The sequence below is a fragment of the Chelonoidis abingdonii genome, chromosome 11, assembly GCF_003597395.2.
Source record: "Chelonoidis abingdonii isolate Lonesome George chromosome 11, CheloAbing_2.0, whole genome shotgun sequence".
NCBI lineage: Eukaryota > Metazoa > Chordata > Testudines > Testudinidae > Chelonoidis > Chelonoidis abingdonii.
In genome coordinates, this window is record NC_133779.1 from 48524314 (window position 1) to 48547717 (window position 23404).

A 23404-nucleotide genomic window follows, 5' to 3' on the forward strand; every position below is an offset into this window, starting at 1 on the left:
TACCACTATGGCATGTGGGTGCGAAGGGCAGCACTTCAAGCTGATTTTTCGTGGCACTCTCAACTGCCTGGTCTGGCCACCAATCGGCGGGACTTGCATTTTTAATTTAATTTTAAATGAAGCTCTTTAAACATTTTAAAAACCTTATTACTTTACATATCAACAATAGTTTAGTTATAATATTACTTATAGAAAGAGACGCTTCTAAAAATGTTAAAATGTATTACTGGCAATGACGACAATCGTAGAGTGAATAAATGAAGACTCAGACCCCACTTCTGAAAGGTGCCGACCCCTGTTCTACATGTTGGTTTTCTTAACATTGCACAGCTCTTTGGGCAGGGATTCTCTCTCTTGTTTTGGCATAGTTCTTCTTCGAGTGGCTTGCTCGTATCCAATCAGTAGGTGTACGCGCCGCGTGTGCCGTTCCGTCAGAGACTTTTACCCTAGCAATCAGCGTCGCGGCAGGCCACCCTGAGTGGGGCAGCCATTGCGGGTGATCTATACCCCCTGCCGGGCCGCCCGCTCCTCAGTTCTCGTTACCGCATGTCGGCTCGTTGAACTGGAGCGCGGCATAGCTGACGCTCCACGTCCCTAGCTTCTCTCGTTATGTTATAGTTACAGTTATTTCTGGTTTATTTAGTATTATATAGTTGTAGTTTAGTTATAGTTGTGTGTCATATATAGTAGTTATGTTAGTTGGCGGTTTCAGGGCTTTAGCCTCTCGCGCCCGGCGCCGGCGGATGCTGGTTTGCCGGATTCAAAGCGTGCTCGGCTATGTAAAAAGCGTGCCACACCGTGATCCCACGACACTGCTTAAAGTGCCTGGGGGCATCACACATCTCGGAGAAGGCGCATCTGCAAAGCCTTCGCGGCGCTGACACTAAGAGGGCGAGCCAACGCCTTCCGGACCTCCTTATGGAAGCGGACTTCATCCCGCCGCCGTCGGCACCGAGCGCGCCTCCGGCCACGGATCCGCTCCGCACCGGCGAAGGCGCAACGGCACCTGCCGTCCTCCGGCACCGCTCTGAAAGGGTCCTCCTCGTCCTCTACCCCGGCTAACAGCCCGGAAGGAGCACCCCATGCCGATGCCGGCCGCAGCCAGGGGCTTCGTTGACTCCGAGCCGGGCAGGTCCGGTCGAGTCCGATCACCTCTTAGCTCCCCGCCACATGCTGGGGTTGAGCTCGTAGTCCGTTCTACGCTCGGACAATTCTTCGTCGCAGGGATTTACGGCTGACGGAGCTGGGCTGCCCCAGCACCCGCCACGCCTGGTGCGGGTTGTATCTTCTAAGGGCAACGCGACGCGGATGAAGAGCACCATCCCCGGATCTCCGGTCGGCACCGATCCAGGTCACGGCACGCGATCCCGGTCGAGGGAAGGCTGCTTTCGAGGCGCCGTTCGCAGTCCGGCACGCTACTCCCGGCGGCACCGGTCGTACTCGTGGGCGATCATCTTCACCTGGTCCCCAGGCACTCCGGCACGTTCCCGCTCAGCCATCGCTACTGGCACCGTGACTCGAGGAGCCGGTCCAGCACGAAGGTCAGATCCGGTCGCCATCTCCGGCAGCGTCTGTGTGCAGGTCCGGGTCCAGATCTCGGCACGGCACGGCTCACGGCAGTCTCCGGCACGACGAGGCGGTCGCCAGTCGAGGGGCGCTGGAATCGATACTCGCATCCGCCCCCCGTGGCGCTCTCGCAGGGTTTCAGGTCTTTGAGGCCGGACAGCGTCTAGCTGGACGTTGAAGTCCGCCGCTCTCCCTGAGGGTCACCAGGAACATGGTCCGCAGCAGTGGGCTTCTGGATGCCTGGCATACCAACAGCCAGGGGTCGTCAGCAATTCTGCCACATCCCGCTGGTTCAGCAGCCGCAGGGCTCCAAGAGGCTACGGTTTCTCGCCCCCGCCATCCCTGGCAGAGGACCGGTCTCCCTACGCCGCCTGAGACTTCGCCCCGCAGGTGCCCAGAAAACAGCGGTCACTCTGAGCCGCCACCTGACCACGTTCTGCAGGGTCTCCTATCATCCTCGCGATGAAGCAGTGGGGGAACCAACGACCACGCGGTCGCCCCACTAGACTCAGGGCTCACAGGACCTCCTCAGATGCTGCGGCAAAACATGAGGCATCACAGCTGGAGGAGGTCTCCGAAGTTGCCGACCGGTCGTCAGATCTCTCGCAGAATGCGCCCACTCGCGTCGCCCCTGCCCTTCATAAAAACATACAGCGAACGCCACCACCATATGGCAGTCCCCGCCTCCATTCCCCGCTGCTCGGGTTGGAGCGACAAGTTAAGTTCCCTCGAAGCGATAAGAGTATCTATAAGTTCCATCCGCCCCCCTGTTCCCTCGTCGTTCATTGTGAAACGATGAGGGAACGACATGGACAAGAAGCTCGCGCCCGAATTCGGAGGCCCGTGGTGTATGGACCTGCTCGGCCGTAAGGTTATTCCGCTGGAGCGTTGCAGCTGCGGGTTTTCAACCAACAGCCTGCTCCCGCTACGGCATAGAATACCTGGGCGGCGGCTGTTAAATTTAGGCTCGCTACCCGGAAGCTCTTCGACAGCAGACTCTCGGCGAGAGTTCACGCGCCCGGGCAGCGGCGATCGGAAGGAGCGAATAGGTGGTCGCAGATAGATGCGCGCAAACATGCACTGCTAGGTCGATCTTTGGACGCAGCTGACTCGGCCGCTTATAGAGGACCTAATAGAGGGCCTACAGGAGTCAACTATGGCCGAAAGTCTGGCTTACAACAGGGTCATCTCGGTCTCCATCGCAGGAACGCCAGAGACAATCCAGGACCTTCGTTCGAGCGCGACAGCGCTGATTTTCTGAAACGGCACGACCGCGCCTGAAAGTTAAGCGACAACAGGTCCATTTATCGCGTGCCCCGGGATGACACGCCTGTAACGCAAGGTCCGTCACACGTTCAGCCAACACAGTTGCGCAGGACTTACCGCAGCCAGACAAGCGCAGGAGCTTTGTCAATGGGCGACAAAGAGCGCCCCCCCCACTCAAAAGACGGAAGCGGGAACAGAAAGAAAGGCACGGCGTCACACCACTCTGGCCCACCACGGGGCCGACACAGCGTCCCGTCACCACATGCCATCCTCAACGGTCGGATTCGCCGTCCTTTGAAGGTGCGCCGTCCGGTGCTGTATCAGCTTCTTTCATGGATCATCCACTTCCTATTCTGTCCCGACGTCGGCTTCTCGGTCCGCGGTGGGCGCAAGCGGTATACCTAGCGACCCCGTTGGTCCTCCACAGGCTGCGCGGCTTACGGGGACACCTGCCGTTTGCTTCGTCGCACCGACCTCCCACCATCCTTCCTCGTGCCTCCTGCAGGACCCCCTTCACAGCAAAGCCTACAAGAGGTGCATTACCCAGCTCTCGCGCAAGGGAGGCCACGGGACGCAGGGTCGCCGAAGAAGACGGGAAAGGGCGCGTCTGACTCCGTGTTTCTCTTCTGATCAAAAGCCAGGGGGGTCTCAACGTCCCATCCTCGATCTCCGCGGACTCACCCAGAGACCTACTAAGTTGAATTCATGGTTCTTGGGGACCATTATTCTCTCTCCTGATCGCGACGATCGAGCCGCCTCTAGTACATGCAGGACGCTACTTTCCATAACTTCCAGCTTCGCCCCCATCGAGACTCCTCACGCTTATGTTGTCCGGCCGGAGAGAACACATCCAGTGCCCGGTCCGTCGTTCAGCCACGGCTCCGGCCCCGAGAGTGTTCACAAGTGCATGGCCGTAAGGCCGTCGGCTTTCTCGTCGCAGTCGAGGTACAACGTGTTCGCTACCACGAGCGATGGCCTTATCGGGGCCTTCGCAGGAATGAGTCCACGAAACGTCCAGGTGGTCAGCCTACCTTTGTCCCCACCCGGGCTGCTACTCATGCGGAGAAGTCCACTCTTTATCTCCTTACCCTCCAGTAGGATCGAGTCTCGGACGGCCATTTGGACGCTACTACAGCCTCGTGTGTCCTCCCTCAGCGGGTCCAGCGCTATCACTATCACTCAGCGACGTTGCCAGCTCGGCCCACTCTGAACTCACCTGCCCCTGCTGACTGTTGGCGGCACATCGAAGACAGCCGAACTGCTTGTCCACGCGGGCACCGCCGACTTCGCGTGCGCCCCACAATCCCTGGATATCCTCAGGCTTCGATCGCCCAAGGACGGCACGTTTAGGAATAGCTGGCGGTCACCGATCTCCACAAGGCGTCTCGCTCCTCCTCAGAACTGGGGCCTGTATCAGTCCGTCGTAGATGTGCGTGCTTATTTCCTAGACCCAGCCTCGCTGCCCGTGACGGACGGACGCGTCAGATTTGGGAGGGGGGCTCACCTGGGACCTCGGACCAGGGCGCGGTTTCCTCCCGGCCTATGCTGCACTACACATCGGGAAGTTTGAGAGCGGTCGCCTGAGCTTGTCTGCGTTTTCGCTGTCAGATCAGGGCCCTGGGTCCTGGTATCTAACCCTCGACAACACGACGCGCAGTTAATCCTACGTGAAAAGCAAGGCAGGAACGAAATTCCGGTTTCTCCCTGCGCAAGCCGACTATACGTGGAATTTCAATAGCCCATCGGTCATGCGGATTGCTTCTTGCCTTGCCTGCTCGAAATACCTGGCGGACCATCTCAGGCCGCGCTCCTTCAGCTCCACGAATGGTCCCTCACGCGGACGTCGCCTCTGCTCTGTCCGGCCAGTGGGGCGCCCGCGGTGGACTACAACTTCTGCAACGCGCAGAAAAGGAAGTGCCGAGATCTGCTCTCAGGCGCGAGCCGGGCTCGATAGCGGACCCGTTCGCCATCCTTCCCTGGACAACGCGCTTTCCTATGCGTTCCCCTCACCGCCCGTTCCTTCAGTTAAGTCCCACAACCGCTCTTCTGGAAAGTGCCCCAGCACAGCGGACGGGGGCCCTTGATTGTAGCATCGATCCGGCATGCAGGCCGACAGACATCGGGTTCCCTCTGTTGCTGGACCTGTCGGTAGTTCGAGCCCGGTTCCCCTCGCCTCTTACACCTAGCGACCATGATCACACGAGGCGAGGACACGGCCGGCTCGGTCCCCCGAGTCCATCGCGCACCCTCTCGGCGGGCTCTACTGCTACTCGCGTTCCGCATTACATGTGCTCTTGCCCATGAGAGCAGGTCCTCTGGAAAGTGAACCGCCTATCCATACGGGTGACAGACGTCAGGCAGCTGGAAATCGGGCTTTCGCCGTGCTGGTCGCGCGGAAAAGCGCTTCTATCCACGAGCTCCATCAGCACGGTCATTAGCGCATTACCGTTTGGTCGGGCTCACACGGAGCAAGGCCGGCCCTGTCCTCGTCTCCGCGTTACGCTGAGCGCCATACTCATTTCACCCGGGATGCACTCAGCGGTCTTCTCGCACCCAATGGTGTCCAGTTCCTGCAAGGGCTGGAGCGCCTTTAGCACACGTCCGCTCCCAGCCCTCCTGGGATCTCAACCTGGTGCTATCCGTTCAGTCTCCCGTTTTGAGCCGCTGGCTCCGTGTGCTCCGTTTTGACTTGTTCCTGGAAGGGCGATTCTCGGTGGCGTCCCTCTTCTCATCGGGCTGTGCGGAGCTGCCGTCCCTCGTCGGGGGATCCCTCGTGAACGGTTTCCTCGCCAATCGGTGCACTGAGGCCGCCCACATTCTCTCCCAGGTGTGTCGGCCTTTCATGTCCAATCAACTAATTCCGCTGTTTCTTCCCAAAACACATGGCTACGCTCGCCAGGACTAGCAGTTACCCACGCCTGGACGTGCGTCAGAGCGCGCGCTCTTCTTACACTAAGCGAACTCACATACATTAGATAGCTCGCGCACAACTTCTGTGTGCAGCGCGCACGAGTTAAGTTAGGTCAGTTTCTCCAGAGGGATTTCCCCAGGGTGACTTCTGTATACGGACCTGTTACGACCTAAGCCATCTCTCCTCCGGGCAGAGTAACGGCGCACCTCATACCAGAGCCCAGCGCTCATCGACAAGCGTTCCTCGACAACACGAGTGCCTAATCCCAGGAATGACTCAGGGCAGACGACTGGATCTCAGTGCCACACATTGCACACACATTAGGCAGTCCAGCAGTACCAGGGCATATATGCGGCCTTCGCTCTAGCCTGTTTATCGACGCGACCAGTGCGCTAATCGACAAACCGGCACCGCCATAGGTCACAGGCTTGGGATCACCTGCTGGATTGGAATATAGCAAGCGACCTGGAAAGAAGAAACAACGAGTTACTAGCCACCTTGTAACTCGTTTGTCTTCGAGGATGTCGCTGCACATCGACTCCTTATTTCCCAAAACGCGGCCAAGCTTCTTATCCCCCACTAGTCCGGAGGTCAGCGATAGAAGCGAACGAGGAGAATCCGCAAGCAGCGCGCGGAAGAAGCAGAGGGGTCACATCATAAATGCACAGGAAATGGCCGGCAAGACAACTCAATAGGTGGTCGGCTGCCGGACCCATGCCGCAGTTACCGCTAAGAGATAAAAGTTCTCCGGAGCGAAAAGATGAGTTACTGCATCATACACGCTTATACAAACGTTACAAGGAACCATAAGTATATAAACAAACATGTAAGTAAATTTAAAGACGTTACACATACTGGAATGGTATCATATCATTCTTCATATCATGCGAAGAACATCCCCAGTTAAATCAATAGGTGAGTAAACACAGCATATCCACCGTGTGATATTCTACATGTAGGATCTGTCCATGACTACCTCCATCATCAAATAAGACAGTGTCGCACTTACTACTCCATGAATACACGGAACCACAGTCTTGTGCAGTTCACGTGGGACGCGAGTGGAGCCATGAATTTAGCAAAATAAGATTAAGAATAGATTTAAGTGACTAAAAGAGAAAGAGAGTGTGATCAGGACGGGTGACAGAGGACATCGAGGATAGGTGATATCTTCCTGTTACACACCTAGAAGGCTCGACCTAAATACAAGAGATGATGAGTCTAAAAGAGCAAGGTGGTGACAGGTGTGAGGAGCTGGACTGCGAGATGAATAGAGGGTCCTAAGATCAGTAGCTTGAAGAGGTTATTAGTGCTTACATCGCAGTACTCATAAAAATTCTGTCTTTACTAAAGAGCTCCATTGCCTCCGGAAGTAGCAGATGGAGAATCATTAGCAATACTGTTGCTCCACACACATCAACTGTTACACAGTGAGCGTAAAGCGAAGGAGACAAAGAAGAGCAGATCAACTAAATGCGCATGGGCCGCTAGAGGCTCGACGTACTGCTGCCCTGAAGGTAACTGGCGTGACAGAGTCGAGAGGCGAAGCCTATTTTCTCAGAGATTACAAAATTCTATAAGCCTAGACCGTTAGTAAGCACTGAACTCGTCAAGCTCTGGGGAGCTAGCATCTCGTGCTAGCTAAAAATACTATGCAGAGACAGGTCCAAGGCACTCCTCCTGCGTCGACACTCTGTTATCAATCTCGCTAGGACACTTAGACAATCTTGATCGTAGATGAGGAGATATACCACGGACTTCCATAGGGGTAATACCACGTGACCATAAATACTATGGTGGCTTATGTAGAACGAGCAGCTAACCAGCTTGACTCTTTGTCTAGACGAGAGTGCAAGCATAAGGAGAGTGCGCACAGTTGACCATTGTCCATGCTGGCTGTGGGATAGGGAGGACCAGTTCAAAGAGTGAGCACAGCTGAGATAGTCTCTGATGTGGGGTGGGATCATTTGAAATTTACTCGAAGCTGTTATAAAAAAGATACATAGGAGAGCAAAAGAGAGCCGGATTACGGCGCCTATACACTCGTATTGTAACTGTCTTGGTTTGCTGGCGAGAATGGTGATTGTCATGGAGAAGACTCAGTTCCGAGTGCTAGATGTAGCCGCGATGAATGGCCCTGAGGCGCCTGGGCAGAGAGCGCGGTGATTCGTGTCTCGGAAGACAAGAATAGTTGAGCTGGCAGACGGGACCTATTGCAACTCGCCAGCGGTTGGAGACCTGCCGGCTCAGGCCTCGCGCCCACTACGAGCTAGGTAGGACGCGACTAGCAGCAATATGAAGATAGACAAGGCATGATTGATCACAGAACAGCAACCATGACCTGGCCCGAAGGGCTCTGCGACGCATTCCTGCTTATTCTGTTTGCAGAGGCCTCACTTACGACCTATCGTCCAAGCGGGGGCATGGCGAGAGGAGAGGACGCGTTAGTTGCCAAAGGATTGGAGGACAGAATGTCGACATCTCCCGAAAGTACAGAATGACGTTCAGAAAGGTTTCACGAGTGGAGTGGATGGCCATGCGTTTTCTCTGCTTCGAGGTGCTTGCTACATATTACATGTCCATGCGCAGGGTGTATTACTTTCCCTGAAGAGGCACCGATACCCTTGGTATAAGGTGGTTGGTGTACGCGTAGATTAAAGTGTCACTTGTATGCGTGAGCATATAACAGGCAGAGTTCTCTGATAGCGCGTAATCAACTCTCTTCACGAGGTCCACAAACGTCCAAACAACTATAATATTTTCAGAGCAACCTTTTATTCTTCTTGGTGACGGCAAAGAGCATACACGAGCTGGTTAACTAGGGAGAAGGTTCAAGGCTCCTGTGCTACCGGCAGGCCACGAAGGGGACTGAATCGAGACCATCTGTACGTAAGATAGCAGGTTCCTGGAATAGGCAAAATATTGTTTAATGGATGCGAGCGCACAAGACTAGTTTCGAGATATCCGCACAAGGCGGCGTACCGTGAGCGGATGAGGTGAATTGCGCTCGGTGTACTTAATCAGAGTCTTCTACACTCAGGCCAACACTGTCAGGAAAAACTAGAGGGCTCAGGCTTGTAGTTACCCAGGAGGGAATAACCGCTTAGTACGACGAGGAAAAGCGGAGAATTTGGCTGACACGGTCGACGGAGACAATCTCATGAGGAGGGAGTCGGAGTGTGGAGCATCGGACTAGGACCCAGGAGTCTCCCTAGATCTTGAGTACCGCCGATGGCAACAAACGCACTGGGCACTGGACTATGACGAAATGAATGCGGTTTTGAAATCAGACAGTGGTTGTATTATAAAGAGGCGAGAGATTCGCTGCTACAGTTTTGACTTTACACTAGCGTAACACAAATAGGAGAGTAACGGTGGCCTGGCCACGCACTTTTCCGTTGTCGATAGTACTGAGGTGTGTGGTTTTTTGTGAAGAGAGACAAGGACAGGAATAGTATGACGTGAAGATACTTCGATATGTACCTGGGAAGGCCAGATACAAATGCTGTATCTGATTCCATACTTCAGTGGGAAACCAATAAATGTGGGTAGAGGATCGGCCTCCAAGTCGAGGCGCAGTGTTGTCCCAGATGGAAACAGTCCGAATTACGGGGGATCCAGCGATCGCACGGGGACGCGAACGCTCAGACATGCTCGACGCGTAGCAGAAGATGAATCGCAACCGTTAACAGGCAAATGACGCACGCCTCCAGGAGCAAGTAAAGAATAGGGACAGGTCACAGGAGCCCAGCGGTCATATACGGGGGAGACCAAGTCAGACGTGGATACGGAGCACCGAAGGGTTGAGATCGCTGCAGAAGGGGGCTGTGGAGGCGTAAGTGCGGCGTTAATACGGAGCCTTCCACCAGGCGCTTTAGCTGGGAGAATCTGGCCATGTCTCTCTGAAACCATTGGTCGAGAAGACCCGATGGTTGTTTCGACTCCCTAGCGGCGATGAAAACGTTGGAGACTCGCGCCCGCTAGGGCCTTGGAGATCGCGGATGAGAGGACAAAGTAGCCAAGGTACGGGAGTTACAAATGACATTTACTTGAGCAGACCACATCAGGTAATACGTTAGAAACGAAGGGGATATGAGAAACCAGCGGGTGGGGCGCAAGTCGCTTATTCTCGAGCATGGTACACAAGTTCACGAACACCAGAGTTAGTCCGATTGGAGATAACTAGTCACGAGAAAAGGGAGGCGGTTGCAACTATCCCAAGAAAGGACCGTGCCTCAGCTGGTAGGAGAGCAATGGAATCTCGGCGAGTAGCCACTCCAGGAGCCACGCCGAGAGGTGCAGCGACTGGAGGTCCGGTGACAAGGCGGCCTGTGTCCTGTGTTCAGGTCCACGTGAAGAGGCAGGGGAACCGGGTCGAGTACCCGACAGTCAGCAACAGAGCAGATACCAATGCTCGGCGACCATGCGGAGCGATCAAATCAGCGGCCTCCGCCTGCCACCTCAGAAGGAACCTTGTGGACTAACGGGGAACGGAGTTGAGGCGCATAGAAGAAGGTGCGTTTCCAGGGAAATTAGAAAGCGTCCTATCAGCCGGCTCGCGGCCGGAAAGAGCAAGATATCGGGCATTCTGTTCTGAGCGTTGCAAAGGTCCCACGCCGGGAGCCCCGCACTGCCGGAAGAGAGCAAGGGCGACGTCGGGTGAAGGGACCCATTCGGTGGGAGCTGAAGACCGGCTGCAGATGGTCCGCATGGGTATTTCGAGCCCCAGGCAAGTAGGAGCATCAGATGAACCGAGTGGCATGCAAATTCCCACAGTACGTTGCTTCGCCGAAAGAGAGAGATTCGTTCCGCCTTGCTCTTTCATGTAGTAAACTGCCGTCGTGTTGTCCGATAAAAGACCGAGACACAAGCGGCCCCTGGATCTGACGAACGAAACGCTAGAAAGCCAGCGCGACCGCTCTCCAACTCCGGTGTTGATAATGCACGGGCTAGCTCGGGAGAGACATCCAGCGCCGGTCGGGGTCCTAGGTAGCCCCCATCCCAAAACGCCGTGCCGTCGTAGGGACAGCGAGGCGTGGCTGATGAAAGAAGCCAGCCCATACGCGACTGAATCCAGCCACCATTAGGAGGGAGAGGAGGACGCCCTTGTGGAATCGTGCCCACCATGTCCAACGCTGCGCCTGGCCGACCGACTAGCTACGGGATGAGCCAGGATCTGTCAGGGCGGAGCGGGTCGGTGGCGTGCGCCGTAACGAAAGGTGCAGGCTGCCATGCCCAAAGGTCAGGCAGTGCGCAGGGAGGTCAGAGGTGCCGACTGCAGTCCGCGGGATGTATGTGATGCGTCTGGAACCTGCGCTGGAGAAGGACGCACCAGGGCTATAGTAGCAGTCAGAATGCTCGCATGAACCTATCTCCTGAGTACGGATAGAGTGGACTTCTCCACATGTGTAGCGGCGATGGTGGGAAAAAAAAGTGCTGACCACCTGGACGTGTTCTTGGACTCGATCCTCGAATGGCCCCGTACACGCCATCTCGGGATAGAGGAACACGTCAATACCCGACTGCGCGAGAAGAACGGGCGACGACTACGGCCGCACTTGTGGACACTCTCGGGCCGTCCGGAAGTCTGAAACGGAAGGACCGTGAATGATATGCCTGCCGCCGACAACGAAGGTATGATCTGCGATGGGGCGCGAAGATGGAGTATGGAAATAGGCGCTCCTGCTGTCGAGGGCGGCCGTACCAGTCTCCCGGGATCCGGAAGGAATAATGTCCCGAAGGAACCATGCGAACTTCAACTTGGCATCTGTGGATCGCGAGATCGAGGATGGACGGGACTCCCTTGGCTTTGGATCAGAAAGTAACGGGTAGAACCCTTTCGTCCGTCCTCTCGACCTCTCCACGGCTCCCTTGCCGAGGAGCGTTGCACCTCTTTAGGAAGATTTGCTCGAGAGGGGTCCCTGAAGAGGACGCAGGAAGGAGGTGGGAGGCGGGCACGAAGCAAACTGCAGGTGTACCCAAGCTGCAGCATGTGGAGGACCCAACGGTCCGTAGTAAGTGGCGCCCGCGCCGGAGGAAGACGAGAGACGGTCGGGAAAGGGAGGGGATGGATCCATGGAAAGAACTGGTACAGCACCCCCGTGGCGCACTTCAAAAGGACGGCTTCAGACGCGGAGGATGGCTTGGAGGGACCTTGAGTTTGGCCCCGTGGTTGCCAGAGTGTTGACGCTGCCTCTCTGTTACGTCTCCTGGCAAAGTCCTGCCTTTGTCTGGTGCGGGAAGGGCCTGCGCTGTTGTGTGCGGCCTGAACGGACGACGCTGCGTACAGGCGTGTGCATCCCGAGGGCACGCATAATGACGTTGTCCTTAAGACTTTGCAGGCGCGGGTCTGTCTTTATCAGAAAATAGGCCTGCCTCGAACGGGGCCTGGATTGCTGCTCTGGAGTTCGGAGGGAACAGAGACCTGTAGCAGGAGATGCGGCACATAGTGACTCCGGAGCAATAGTCTAGCGGCTGAGTCAGCTGCGTCCAAAGACGCTGCAGTGCAGTGCGCGCGACCCTTCTGCCTTCGTCCAGGGGGCGGTGAACCTCTTGCCGAGAGTCTTGTGGAGAGCTCCCTAAATTAACAGCCGCCTCCAGTATTATATGCGTAGCGCGAGCAGGCTTGTTGGTTTGAAACCCGCACTTGCAACGTCCAGCGGAATCGACCTTACGGCCCGAGCAGGTCCATACACCACGCCTCCCGAGATTTCGGGGCCGGAGCTTCTGTCCATGTCGTTCCTCTCGTCACAGATTGACGACGAGGGAACATGGGGCGGATGACGTATAGATACTCTTATCCTTCGAGGTACACATCATCTATTGCGCTCCCACCCCGAGCAGCGGGGGGAATGCGAGGCCGGGACTGCCTATGATCGGTGGGGAGTTCGCTTGTAATGGTTTTATGAAGGCAGGGCGACGCCGAGTGGCGCATCTCGCGGGAGTATCTGTGACGACCGGGTCGGCAACTTCGGAGACCTCAGCTTGGATGCTCATGTTTGCGCAACGCAATCTGAGGCGTCCTGTGAGCCCTGAGGTCTAGTGGGGGGACCGGTGGTCGTTGTCCCGCCACTGCTTCATCCGTCGAGCGATGATAGAGGAGACACCTGCAGAAGTGGTCAGGTGGCGGCTCAGAGTGGACCGCTTTCTGGCACCTGCGGGTCAGTCTCAGGCGGTAGGCGAGACCGTTCCTCTGCAGGGGATGGCGGTGGGCGAGAAACCGTACGCCTCTGGAGCCCTGCGCTCTGAACCAGGCTGGATGTGCAGAAATTGCTGAGACCCCTGGGCTTGTTGGTATGCCCAGGGCATCCAGAAGCCCCACTGCTGCGGACCATCGTCTGGTGACCCTCAGGGAAGAAGGCGGCGGACCTGTCAACGTCCAGCTAGACGCTGTCCGTCCTCGAGAGGACTGAACCCTGCGAAGGCACGGGGGCGGAATGCGAAGTAGTGCGAATCCACGCCCTGAGCGCGCACGGCCTCGTCGTGCGGGAGCGGTGCCGTGAGCGTGCGGTGCCGGAGATCTGACCCGGACTGCACCAGCGCAGTGCCGGGAGGTCGACCGGGAATCTGGACCTTCGGTGCTGAGACCGGCCTCCTCGAGTCACGGTGCCAGTAAGGCAGTGGCAGCCGGAACTGGTGCCGGGAGTGCTGACCGACGTGAGATGATGCGCCAACGAGTACGACCGGTGCCGCCGGGAGAGGGTCCGGACTGCGAGCGTGCGCCTCGAAGCAACCTCCTCGGGGACCGGATCGGTGCGGGTGACCTGGATCGGTGCCGGACGCGAGAATCCGGGATGGTGCTCTCATCCGCGTCGGCTGCCCTGTAGAAAGTACAAACCCGCACCAGCGTGCCGGGTTGGGCAGCCCAGGCTCCGTCAGGCGATAAGTCCCTTGCCGACGAGAATGTCTGAGCGTAGACGGACTACGGCTCAACCCAGATGTTGGCGGGAGCTAAGAGGGATCGACTCGACGGACCGCCCGGTCTCGGAGTCAACGAAGCCCCTGGCGCGGCCGCATCGCATGGGTGTCTCCTTCCGGGGCGCTTAGCGGGGTAGAGGACGAGGAGGACCTCTTCCAGGAGCGGTGCCGGAGACGGCGGTGCCGTTGCGCCTTCGCGGTGCGGAGGATCCGTTGCCGGAGCCGCGCTCGGTGCCGACGGCGCGGGGTAAGTGCCGCTTCCATAAGGAGCGTCCGGAGGCGTTGGTCTCGCTCCTTCTTAGTCGCGCGGAAGGCTTTGCAGATGCGGCATTCTCGAGTGTGTGATTCCCAGGCACTTAAGAGGTGTCGTGGATCACTGGTGGGCATCGGCTTTTACAGCCGAGCACGCTTTGAATCCCGGCAAACCAGGCATCCGCCCGGCGCGCGGCCGGGAGAGGGCTAAAGCCTGAACCCGCTAACAACTAACTATTATAATACACAACAACTATAATATAACTAACAATATATAACTAAATAAACCAAATACTGTAACTATACAGATAACGAGAGAAGCTAGGACGTGGAGGTCAGCTATGCCGCGCTCCACAGTTCCAACGACCGCATGGCGGTAAGAGAACTGAGGAGCGGCGCGGGCCGCAGGGGTATATATCACCCCCATGGCTGCCCTACTAGGGGGCCTGCGGCCGCTGGAGTTGCTAGGGTAAAAGTTCTCTGACGAACGTGCACACGCGGCGCGTACACTACTGGAATGATACGAGCAAGCACTCGAAGAGAACTATGCAAAACAGAGAGAGAATCCCTGCCCCAAAGAGCTTGCAATGTATAGGAAAACCAACATGGGATAGAACAGGGGTCGGCAACCTTTCAGAAGTGGGGTGCTGAGTCTTCATTTATTCACTCTAATTTCGCATGCCAGTAATACATTTTAACATTTTTAGAAGGTCTCTTTCTATAAGTATATAATATATAACTAAACTATTGTTGTATGTAAAGTAAATAAGGTTTTTAAAATGTTTAAGAAGCTTCATTTAAAATTAAATTAAAATGCAGAGTCCCCCAGATTGGTGGCCAGGACCCAGGCAGTGTGAGTGCCACCGAAAATCAGCTTGAGTGCTGCCTTCGGCACACATGCCATAGGTTGCCTACCCTTGGGATAGAAGTTCTGGTGCAGGGGAGGAAACCAATACAAGGAGGATTTATGGAAGAAATAGGATTTATGGAGTGGGGTCTGAAGAAGAAGAGGGGTGTATGGTGGACAAGAACAGATTGTTCTAAGTGCACAGGGTATTACAAAGTGATCCACAAAGTTGAGGGGGGGAGAGGGGGAGAATATGTAGCATTTTTAGCTATTTTCATCCTCAAAGCCCTTCACAAACATTAAGGGAATGGGAACTTGCCCACCACCTCATTTCACACAAGTCACTAAACAGCAACCACAAATCAGGCAAGGCACATAGCAACGTGGGCTGAACCTGAGGTAACCTGGTTGTCGTAAGATTGAACAGATTCCCCCAGCACATCAGCCAAGCCAACCATTCTCCAAAGCTCTGCAACACAGGGGCTGCCTTTGCCTAAGTTTTCAGAGAGTCACTAACCTCCTTGCACATTTATACAAGGACACTGGACAAATTTTGCAGGGGAAATCCAGACACCAGAGTTCCCTCTTCCTCTAACCTACTGGAGGTTGCCGAGCTACTCACAAAGCTTGGGCCCAATTTCCAACAGAGCTCAGCACCTGACAGCACCTCCTATTCTCAGCTGTGGGACAGGGAGGATTCTCCATTGTTCTCAAAGAGTGAGGCACTCTTGAAAGCCTTTGGGTTTGAACCCTTTGAAAACCACACAGGCAAACAGGCGCCTAACTGTACCTGTTCGAGGGATGATGATGATGAACCTGCCGCTCGTAGCTAACTGCCGGATGATGCTGAGGTGCTGGCAGAGAGCGTGAGTGTCTGGGACAAGATAAGGAGACATGGCAGACTGAGCTTTGGGCTGTTGGAGACTCCCCTCCAGCTGAGAAACCTCCAGCTGAAACAGGATAGCAGCAATACCAGATTAGAAATTCATGCAGAAACAGAAAGACTGAAAGGGTGAGGGTTCTCCTGCCATGTGCAGCCCAGCCCCTCCACTTCCCCAACCGCATGGCATGAACCCGCCTGATCCTGACAGATGTGTTCCCCAAGTCAGCAGATGGCGAAAGTTCTCCCATGGCTGTGGATACATTCCCTCTCAGCCTCAAATGAGGCTGCAAGTTCCACCTTCTGCATCTGAGCAAGAATCACCTTGGTTAAGTGTTCCTGCCTGTACTGAGACATCTTTGATGCCTGAGAAGACGGACCATTTTTACCTGTAACTCCATTCATGTGGAGTCTACACAAACTCCAAACATCTATGAATATTTCCATGAGCCAGACCTTTTATTCCTTTCTTGACAAAAATAAGCTGTTCAAAGAGTCTCCCTTTCTTTACAGAGAGGATATACAATCTGTACAGTACACATCTGGTATACTTTTATGGAGTTCCCCAAATCTGTACTCACAGGGGCACATAACGGTAATGGTAATATGGTGTGTTTATAGAGTGCCTTACATCTAAATATCCCAAATGTCTTAACAAGGGCCCTATTTCCAGAGGGATAAACTGTGACAGAATCGGAGATCTTGGCTAAGGTCACAGAGCAATTCAGGAGCAGGGCTGGAAATAGGACCCAGGAGTCCTGTTAGTACCCCCGCTATAAGCACAATGCCTTAATCAGACAGTGTTGTTTTAAGAGGCAGATCTCTACAGTTTTTATTACACTAGGTCAAAATAGAGGGGCTGGCCCATTTGGTTTATTTGGTTTTTTTTGAATGAGATGTGACTAACTATGGTCCAGAAAATGCTTTTTCCATAAGTGCACCAAATAGAAGATCTGCAGGGCCAGGTTCATTCATGCGCCTGGAAATGTACTAAGTTAACAGACGCTGGTGGTTTAGTGGAGAGCTGGGATCTTGTACCTGCAGTCGGAGCTGAGCCATGTCTCTCATTAACCTGTTCCGACGAGCTTCCTCCGCAGCCTAGTCATAAAAATAGAGTTACAAATAAAATTAGCAGGAAAAGTGTGGGCTAGTGATTAGCATGTACTTCCAGAAAGGTACTGAGGAAAGGGGAACAAAACTCAAGGGACTGGTAAAGGGAGAGAAACTGTTCGCTTCCAGGTCACCAGCTTGAATCCAACCCAAGTCAACCAGGACAAGTTGTTACCATCTGATGGTGGCTTGCATGAAATGAGCGGGTACAAAAGTCACCATCGTGATTGGCACACCTTGTCAGCTGTCTCAGCAGATGGGAGAGGAAGAATGGATTCCAACCACTCTCTAAGGAGGGCAGAGGCAAATTTTGGTGGGGCAGTATGGAAAAATAGCTTGGTTCTGCCAATTCTTGGACTGAATCTGCTCTGTACATCAAACTTTGGTCCTCCAGGGCTGCAGACCTGGGATGGAGTTTTTCCCATGCACAAAGACTACATAATAATGATTTGCTAGGAGGTGGGGCAGCTCTCTAGAGCCAATTCCCTGCATTAAACTGGGTGACAATGCTTGTGGCACATTCATTAGCATGCCAGATTATCTGTGACTTTTCATTCAGAACTCAGTGGGGCAGACTATTCTCTTATGAAACAGCAAGACTCAACAGGAACAGACTTTTATCCCTAGATGCACTTTGCTCCTGGCAAGCAGCTTTCCCAAGAGGAATGTAGCCAACCTCTTCTCTCACTAGGCACCAAACGTGTGTCAATTATGAGCCATTACCAAGCTTGTTAAGGAACACAATGCCAGGCAGAGGAGCCAATGGCAACATTAGCCTGGGATGCCAGCATGTCACAGATCAGAGCATTAGCCCTCAGAGGGCAGCCGCGGCAGCGCTGTGACGTGGGCAGTGTAGTCCCATTTTATCGCTGGGGGAGAGCTCTCCCGGCAATAAAAAATAACCACCTTGAATGAGCAGTGGTAGCTTGATTGCCAGGAGCTGTAAGCGCTGTCTATACCAGTGCTTTTCAGCGCTAAAACTTTTGTCACTCAGGGGTGTGTTTTTTCACACCCCTGAATGACTAAAGTTTTAGCGCTGAAAGTGGCAGTGTAGACACAACCTAAGACTCTTCCAACTCACCATGCGGAACTGGGCCTGGGCCTGATGTAACAGGTTGTCCTGCTCAGACTGAGCGATGCTAATGAAGATCCCGACCTCTGAGTTAAACTGCAAGATGCTGCCTTGCAAGTGGGTGATGAAGTGGCCAAAGCTGCGGATGCAGCAAACACGAATCACGGACTGCAAGGAACAAGACGGTTTGACATGAGATGTACCACACCCTCCTGGCGGCAGCCTGAGCTAGCTGAGAAGCTGGAATCTAAACTTTTAGAAAAAGGTGGAAATGACTAAAAATATATATATACAAACTGAAAAATGCTGTGAATGTTTCTGAAGATGCAGGACATGATAATTCTTTGGAGAAAATAAATGAGGTCAGGAGTTCAGGAAAGTCAGCAAGAGTGCTTTGAAATGTTTGCAGTCAGGGTTTTTGAACAGAGAACAATGACATCTGGCTTTTCAGAGCAACCTGTGCTGGCCAGTTCTCAGTCACTGGATCCAGCGTTGGAACCTGAGGAGTTGTCTCTCTGAAGAGGGGTGACATAACTAACAGGACAGCCAAGTGGGCTTGGGTAAAAGGAAGGACTCTACTCGGCTTTGGATTGTTGTATCTTGTCTCAGAGTTTCCCCACAGAGCACCAAAAGCATAAGGAGACATCCAGGAATTCATCCCCAGGCTTCCTCAGCTGGAATCTTACATTTTTAAGAACGTAGCTCCCAGATCAAAGGCCATAATATTCCTTTAAAAATCAGTTAGCAAAGATGGACAAATGTTAATGTGCTTTAAGTCATCAGGTGGTTCAGAGATCGCCGTAGCAAAATTAGATGGACCATTACTCTCCTGTCTCTCTCCCCTAAATGTCTCATCTTCCCCGATGCAGTAATGATGGTCTTAGCTCTTTTTACTCTGCAACTGGGCTGACAAAGCCATTCTGGGCATAAGTATGGCACAATGCCAATTCTTCTGCCACTGCCAGTTGTCATCACTGACACAGGGCTATAGGATCTGCCTGCAGACTGTTCAAGAGTCATTCTAGAGGGGCACAGATATCAACTGATTTATCCAGACAAGGAGGGTGAGGGGTTAAGCATAGCAAAGAAACCAACAGGAACCAGTTCTGTGTTGCTTTGAGAGGGAAGGGACGTTTCTGGACACTGCCTGGGCGATGGAGCTAGAAGCAATGTGAATCATCCTGAGGTTCACAAAGCTATTTCAGTTTGCGGCACACACTCTCCCACAAGAAAACTAAACTCTCATCCTCTGTTGCCAGGATATGGAAAAGTTTCTATCAAGACAAATTTAGCTGGGACCAAGAATCCAGGGCTCGCCTATCCTCACCTCCTCCACCGCTGAGAGTATGGGTCTGTCCTGCTCAAAGTTAAACCTCTTGTGTGCATTTTTCAGAGGTGGCAGGTTACGGAGCGCCACATCTTCTGGAAGCAGCAAACTGGTGCTCAAGTCTGGAAGTTCACAGCCAATCAGTAAGTCCTTGACCTCGTTACCAAGAGCCAGCCCTAGATTGTTGGGGGGAAATACAGTAAGATGTGACTGATCATCACTGACGCCAGGACAGCAGAGGTCAGAAGTCTTATGCTGTGCTTTATGTTCTTCAGAGCTCAAGCATTTTAGTCATATGGGAATATCTACAGAATGCTACCAGTTTCCATTAATGTTTGAGCCAGTCAATCAAGTACACTGCTTTAGTAGAGTTTGACTCCATCCACACTAGCTAACCAAACCATGGGAGGTAACTAGCTTGAACCATAATTCAATACAACATAGGCTAATGTAGACAAGGCCTTACTCATATTCCATCATCCTTGTAAACCAAGTCGCATTAGTTATTCTCACCTTGCAGGATAATGAGCTATAACCACCACTGATAACCAGGCTTGAAAAACAAGGAGTTGAATCTGTGCAAGGAGTATTATTATTTGTTTGGAGGGCAAGGGGAGGACAATGATAAGGGATGGGCTCCAACGGTACCTGGTTCCTGCAGTTCTCCAGCAGAAGGCAGAAGGTTCAGAAGCACAGACAATCTGTTCCATAGACTCTGGGAGCTCTGGGGGAAAAAAAAAAAAAAAAGAAGGCTGCAAAATATATCAAGTCATGCAAATCTTCAAGTCAAGATAGATGCAAATAATTATGAGGATACTTTGCACTTGGATAGCAGCTTCCAGAGACTTAAAAGCACTTTGCAAATAATTAAACCTCAACATTCTGTGATGTAGAGATTAGTTTAATTTGACAGACAGGGAAACCAAGGTAAAGAGGCAAGGATGACTTGTTCAAAGACACAACAAGACACTAGCAGAGTCAAGAATAGACTCTCTGGGCTATGGATGCCCAGTCTCCTGACCTAGCCAGCAGCCCACCTAACCAGCAGTTGCTGCTACATCCACCCTCTCATTTTTTTGGCAAGTTGTTGAAACAGACAGAAGACTCAACAGCAATCAAGATAGATGATCCCTGTGTCTAGATGTGGGTGTGTTTCATTCTCATGGCTCCCAGGTCAGGGCTATTTAATAACCGCAAATTCCCTGTTCCGCCATCACCAAAATATATTTGTAGGGTAGAACCTAACAATAGAATAGTTATGACAGTGAGAGGAAGTAATTTGATTATGAATAATACATTTCAACCCAAGAGATCCCGAAGTGCTTTACAAACTTAACCCACTGATTTGCAAACCATGCACAGAGATCACTACCCCAGTCACTGAGATGCTGTTACATCTGTGGTGCAACATGGCATCTGTTTAACAATACACATTAATGTCACAACAATAATTTATGCCAGGAAGGGACAAACAATGTATCCACCTGAATCTACAGGGAGGCTTCTCATAATATAATCACCCAAGCTGGCACTTAGGAGACATTGTCATTTACAGTGTACATTTAAACAAAACCCCCACACCTGGGCACACATGATGATGAGGTCAGTGTTGGTTCTCAACCAGTCCAGGAACACCTTGACAGTCGGAAGCAGGCCCTCATTGGTTATGATCTCTAGTTTTTCTTGGAGGGATCTCTCGTTCCTACAGGATTTGTTACTGGTGATGCTCTCTTCAGAGTCGGACAAGTCATCTGAAATGACAAAGAAAAGAGCAAAGATACCATGCATTAAATACCAAGTAGAGACCTGGTAAGAAACCATGTTGATATTTGCACAGCGAGTCATCATTGTAGTGGGAAGGAAAAGATGCTTCAAAATTCTCTACTTCATCCGCACACATCCACAACAGCTGTTTACTGACTGGTGTAACTATCCCTTGGACGGCAGCAGGCTCAGCATGCTGACCAGTACAGTCTCACTGTTTCCTTATACTCTCCTGTCTGTCTGTCTGTCTGCCTCTCCATCTGTTCTCTCTTCTCTTACACTTAGATTGCTCTTTGGGGCAGGGTCTGTCTTTTGTTCTACAGCTGTACAGCCCCTACCACTAGGGGATCCTGGTGCATATCTAGCTCTCTAGGCACTACAGTAATAATGAACTAGTGGCTAGAAGAACAGCTGACACACCTGGGAGCGATTCCCAACTTCCCCATATTAGCTGTGTTATCCTAAGCAAGTTAGTGACCCTCTGACCCTCCCTGCCTACCCTTTCTTCAGTGGGGACATGAATGCTTCTTTATTCCACCTGCATCAAGTGCCGTGATAGCCTTATAAAAGTGCAAAGTTGAAGATTAGTCAGGGACAGGCCTATGTCTTCCTCTGTCTGGTACAACATGCTGTCCACATCTGTGTGCTGCAGGATCCCAAAGTGCTTTGCAAACTGGACACAGTTCTACTAGCTCAGTCAAAGTCCACCTCTTTTGGAACTGACACTCATTCAGCTGTACCCTGTTATATACAATGACCCTCTCCATCCAGTACATGTAGCTGTTTTCAGCACAATTATTTAACACTTCCTGCTTTATAAGTTCAATTTATAATGCATGAATACTGGTCCCGGTCTAAAGAAAGAGCAACCCAATCATTCCACAGCTAACAGCGAATTTACAAACCGAGACCCACTTTTAGAGACAAACCCACCACACTTAAGGTTACATGGCAAAAGCCAGGAATGAATGGCCATGTAGGGGTGGAGCAAGTTTTGTATCCCCACAGAAAGGAAGTTGTACTATCAATAGACATTAACATCTAGTTAGAACTTGCCCAACAGAGGTACGGGAAGGAAATGAAAGCTAGACAGGCAGGGAACCAATGTAAAAAACAAGATCCATCCCTCTAGAGTTCAGCAAACCCTCTAAAGCTACTCTAGTCCTGCTAAAGATTTCCCTCAGTTGTGAATCTCATTCAGTTATCACTTGATCTAGCATATAAAATACACTTCCTCCTCTACAACAAGACTCTACATTCTTCATTTCCTTACTCTTAATCAGGCACCTACAAAACTGTACAGGTTTCCCTTCGGTTGGCAGAACAGCGCTGATACAGCTGCATAAAAGCTAGCAGATTGAAGATTCCTGCAGCTGCACCACAGAAACCAAGAAACAAAACAGGAACAGCAGCAAGCCACCCCCAAGTTTAAGAAGAGATTCTGAAGCAACTGTGTGGGTCAGTACTAGCTGCAGCTGGGTACCTCAGATGGAGCAAGGGATGGATGGAGCAAGGCTATTTAACTGCTGAGGCTCATCAGTACTTACAGATCCATAATATTCTGCAATTCTATAGTTCCTCATATGCGAGGATCTCAAAGTTATTTGGAGGCTCCTTTACTCACAGAAGGAGACTGAGCAGCAGAGGTGAGAATAGAACCTATGTCTCTCAGCTTCCAATCCCTCATTCTAACCACTAGACAAACATGACTGCTTATTAATACAGCAATAATCTTTCATCAACCCATCGATATCAGCAGTTAGTGACCAATTTCTTAGGCATCCAACCCTGGCATAGTCAGAAGCCACACAGCATTCTTCGGAAGGCATAATTAGTCGGGGGGGGGGGTTGTCCTTATACATGTGCACAACTGAGCCGGAGAAGTTCAAAGCAAAACAGCACACAGATTAATTCAACCTTGCAGTTGAGAATTTAGATGTACAAATGTCAGGAAATTCAAAACATTCCCACAGCAGCATCAGCTGTACCCCCACTGCACACAGAAAGCAAAACTTCAACAGAATAATTATTCTTCACTTTTCCTAACTGCATTGCACTTCCTTTCAAACTGACAAAGCGCTGAGGAGTGCTGTTAAATGGTTACCTTGTTTCACATCAGCAGTGGTTGCAATATCTCTATATACAATGCCTGTGAAGTACTTTGGGATCTCTGGTATGAACAGCAGCACTATAAGAATACAATATAAAATACTAACGAAACTTATGTGCAGTGAGGGGACAGGGTTACAATCACGGGTAGAACCAAAGCTTTCGAATTTCCTGACCTATGGGATGTTTAAATTTTCAACCAGAATGTTGCATCAAACCCATCCCTCTTCATTCTCTGTATTGATTGTGAATACAATTAGAGAGAGAAAAATATAACAGTGCTTTATAACAGGCTACAGAGTGTATAATTCTAAAGAAGAAATGTCAGCTAAGGGCCTGTAACTCCCACCCTGACTAGTCCCACTTCAGAGATCTTCCCACCC

General features: G+C 52.1%; 1 protein-coding gene across 1 annotated transcript in view; it reads right to left on the bottom strand.

The window, feature by feature from the left end:
* The window catches only part of SMG5 (SMG5 nonsense mediated mRNA decay factor), a 56114-nt gene that overhangs the window by 9987 nt on the left and 22723 nt on the right, over nucleotides 1-23404 (bottom strand). The window contains exons 12-17 of the mRNA XM_032792147.2: nucleotides 20730-20899; nucleotides 19797-19872; nucleotides 19149-19324; nucleotides 17831-17989; nucleotides 16678-16737; nucleotides 15550-15709 (exon numbers count right to left, since the gene is read on the bottom strand). Coding sequence (XP_032648038.2) covers nucleotides 15550-15709; nucleotides 16678-16737; nucleotides 17831-17989; nucleotides 19149-19324; nucleotides 19797-19872; nucleotides 20730-20899 — 801 coding nt within the window. The remainder of the gene's footprint in view (nucleotides 1-15549; nucleotides 15710-16677; nucleotides 16738-17830; nucleotides 17990-19148; nucleotides 19325-19796; nucleotides 19873-20729; nucleotides 20900-23404) is intronic.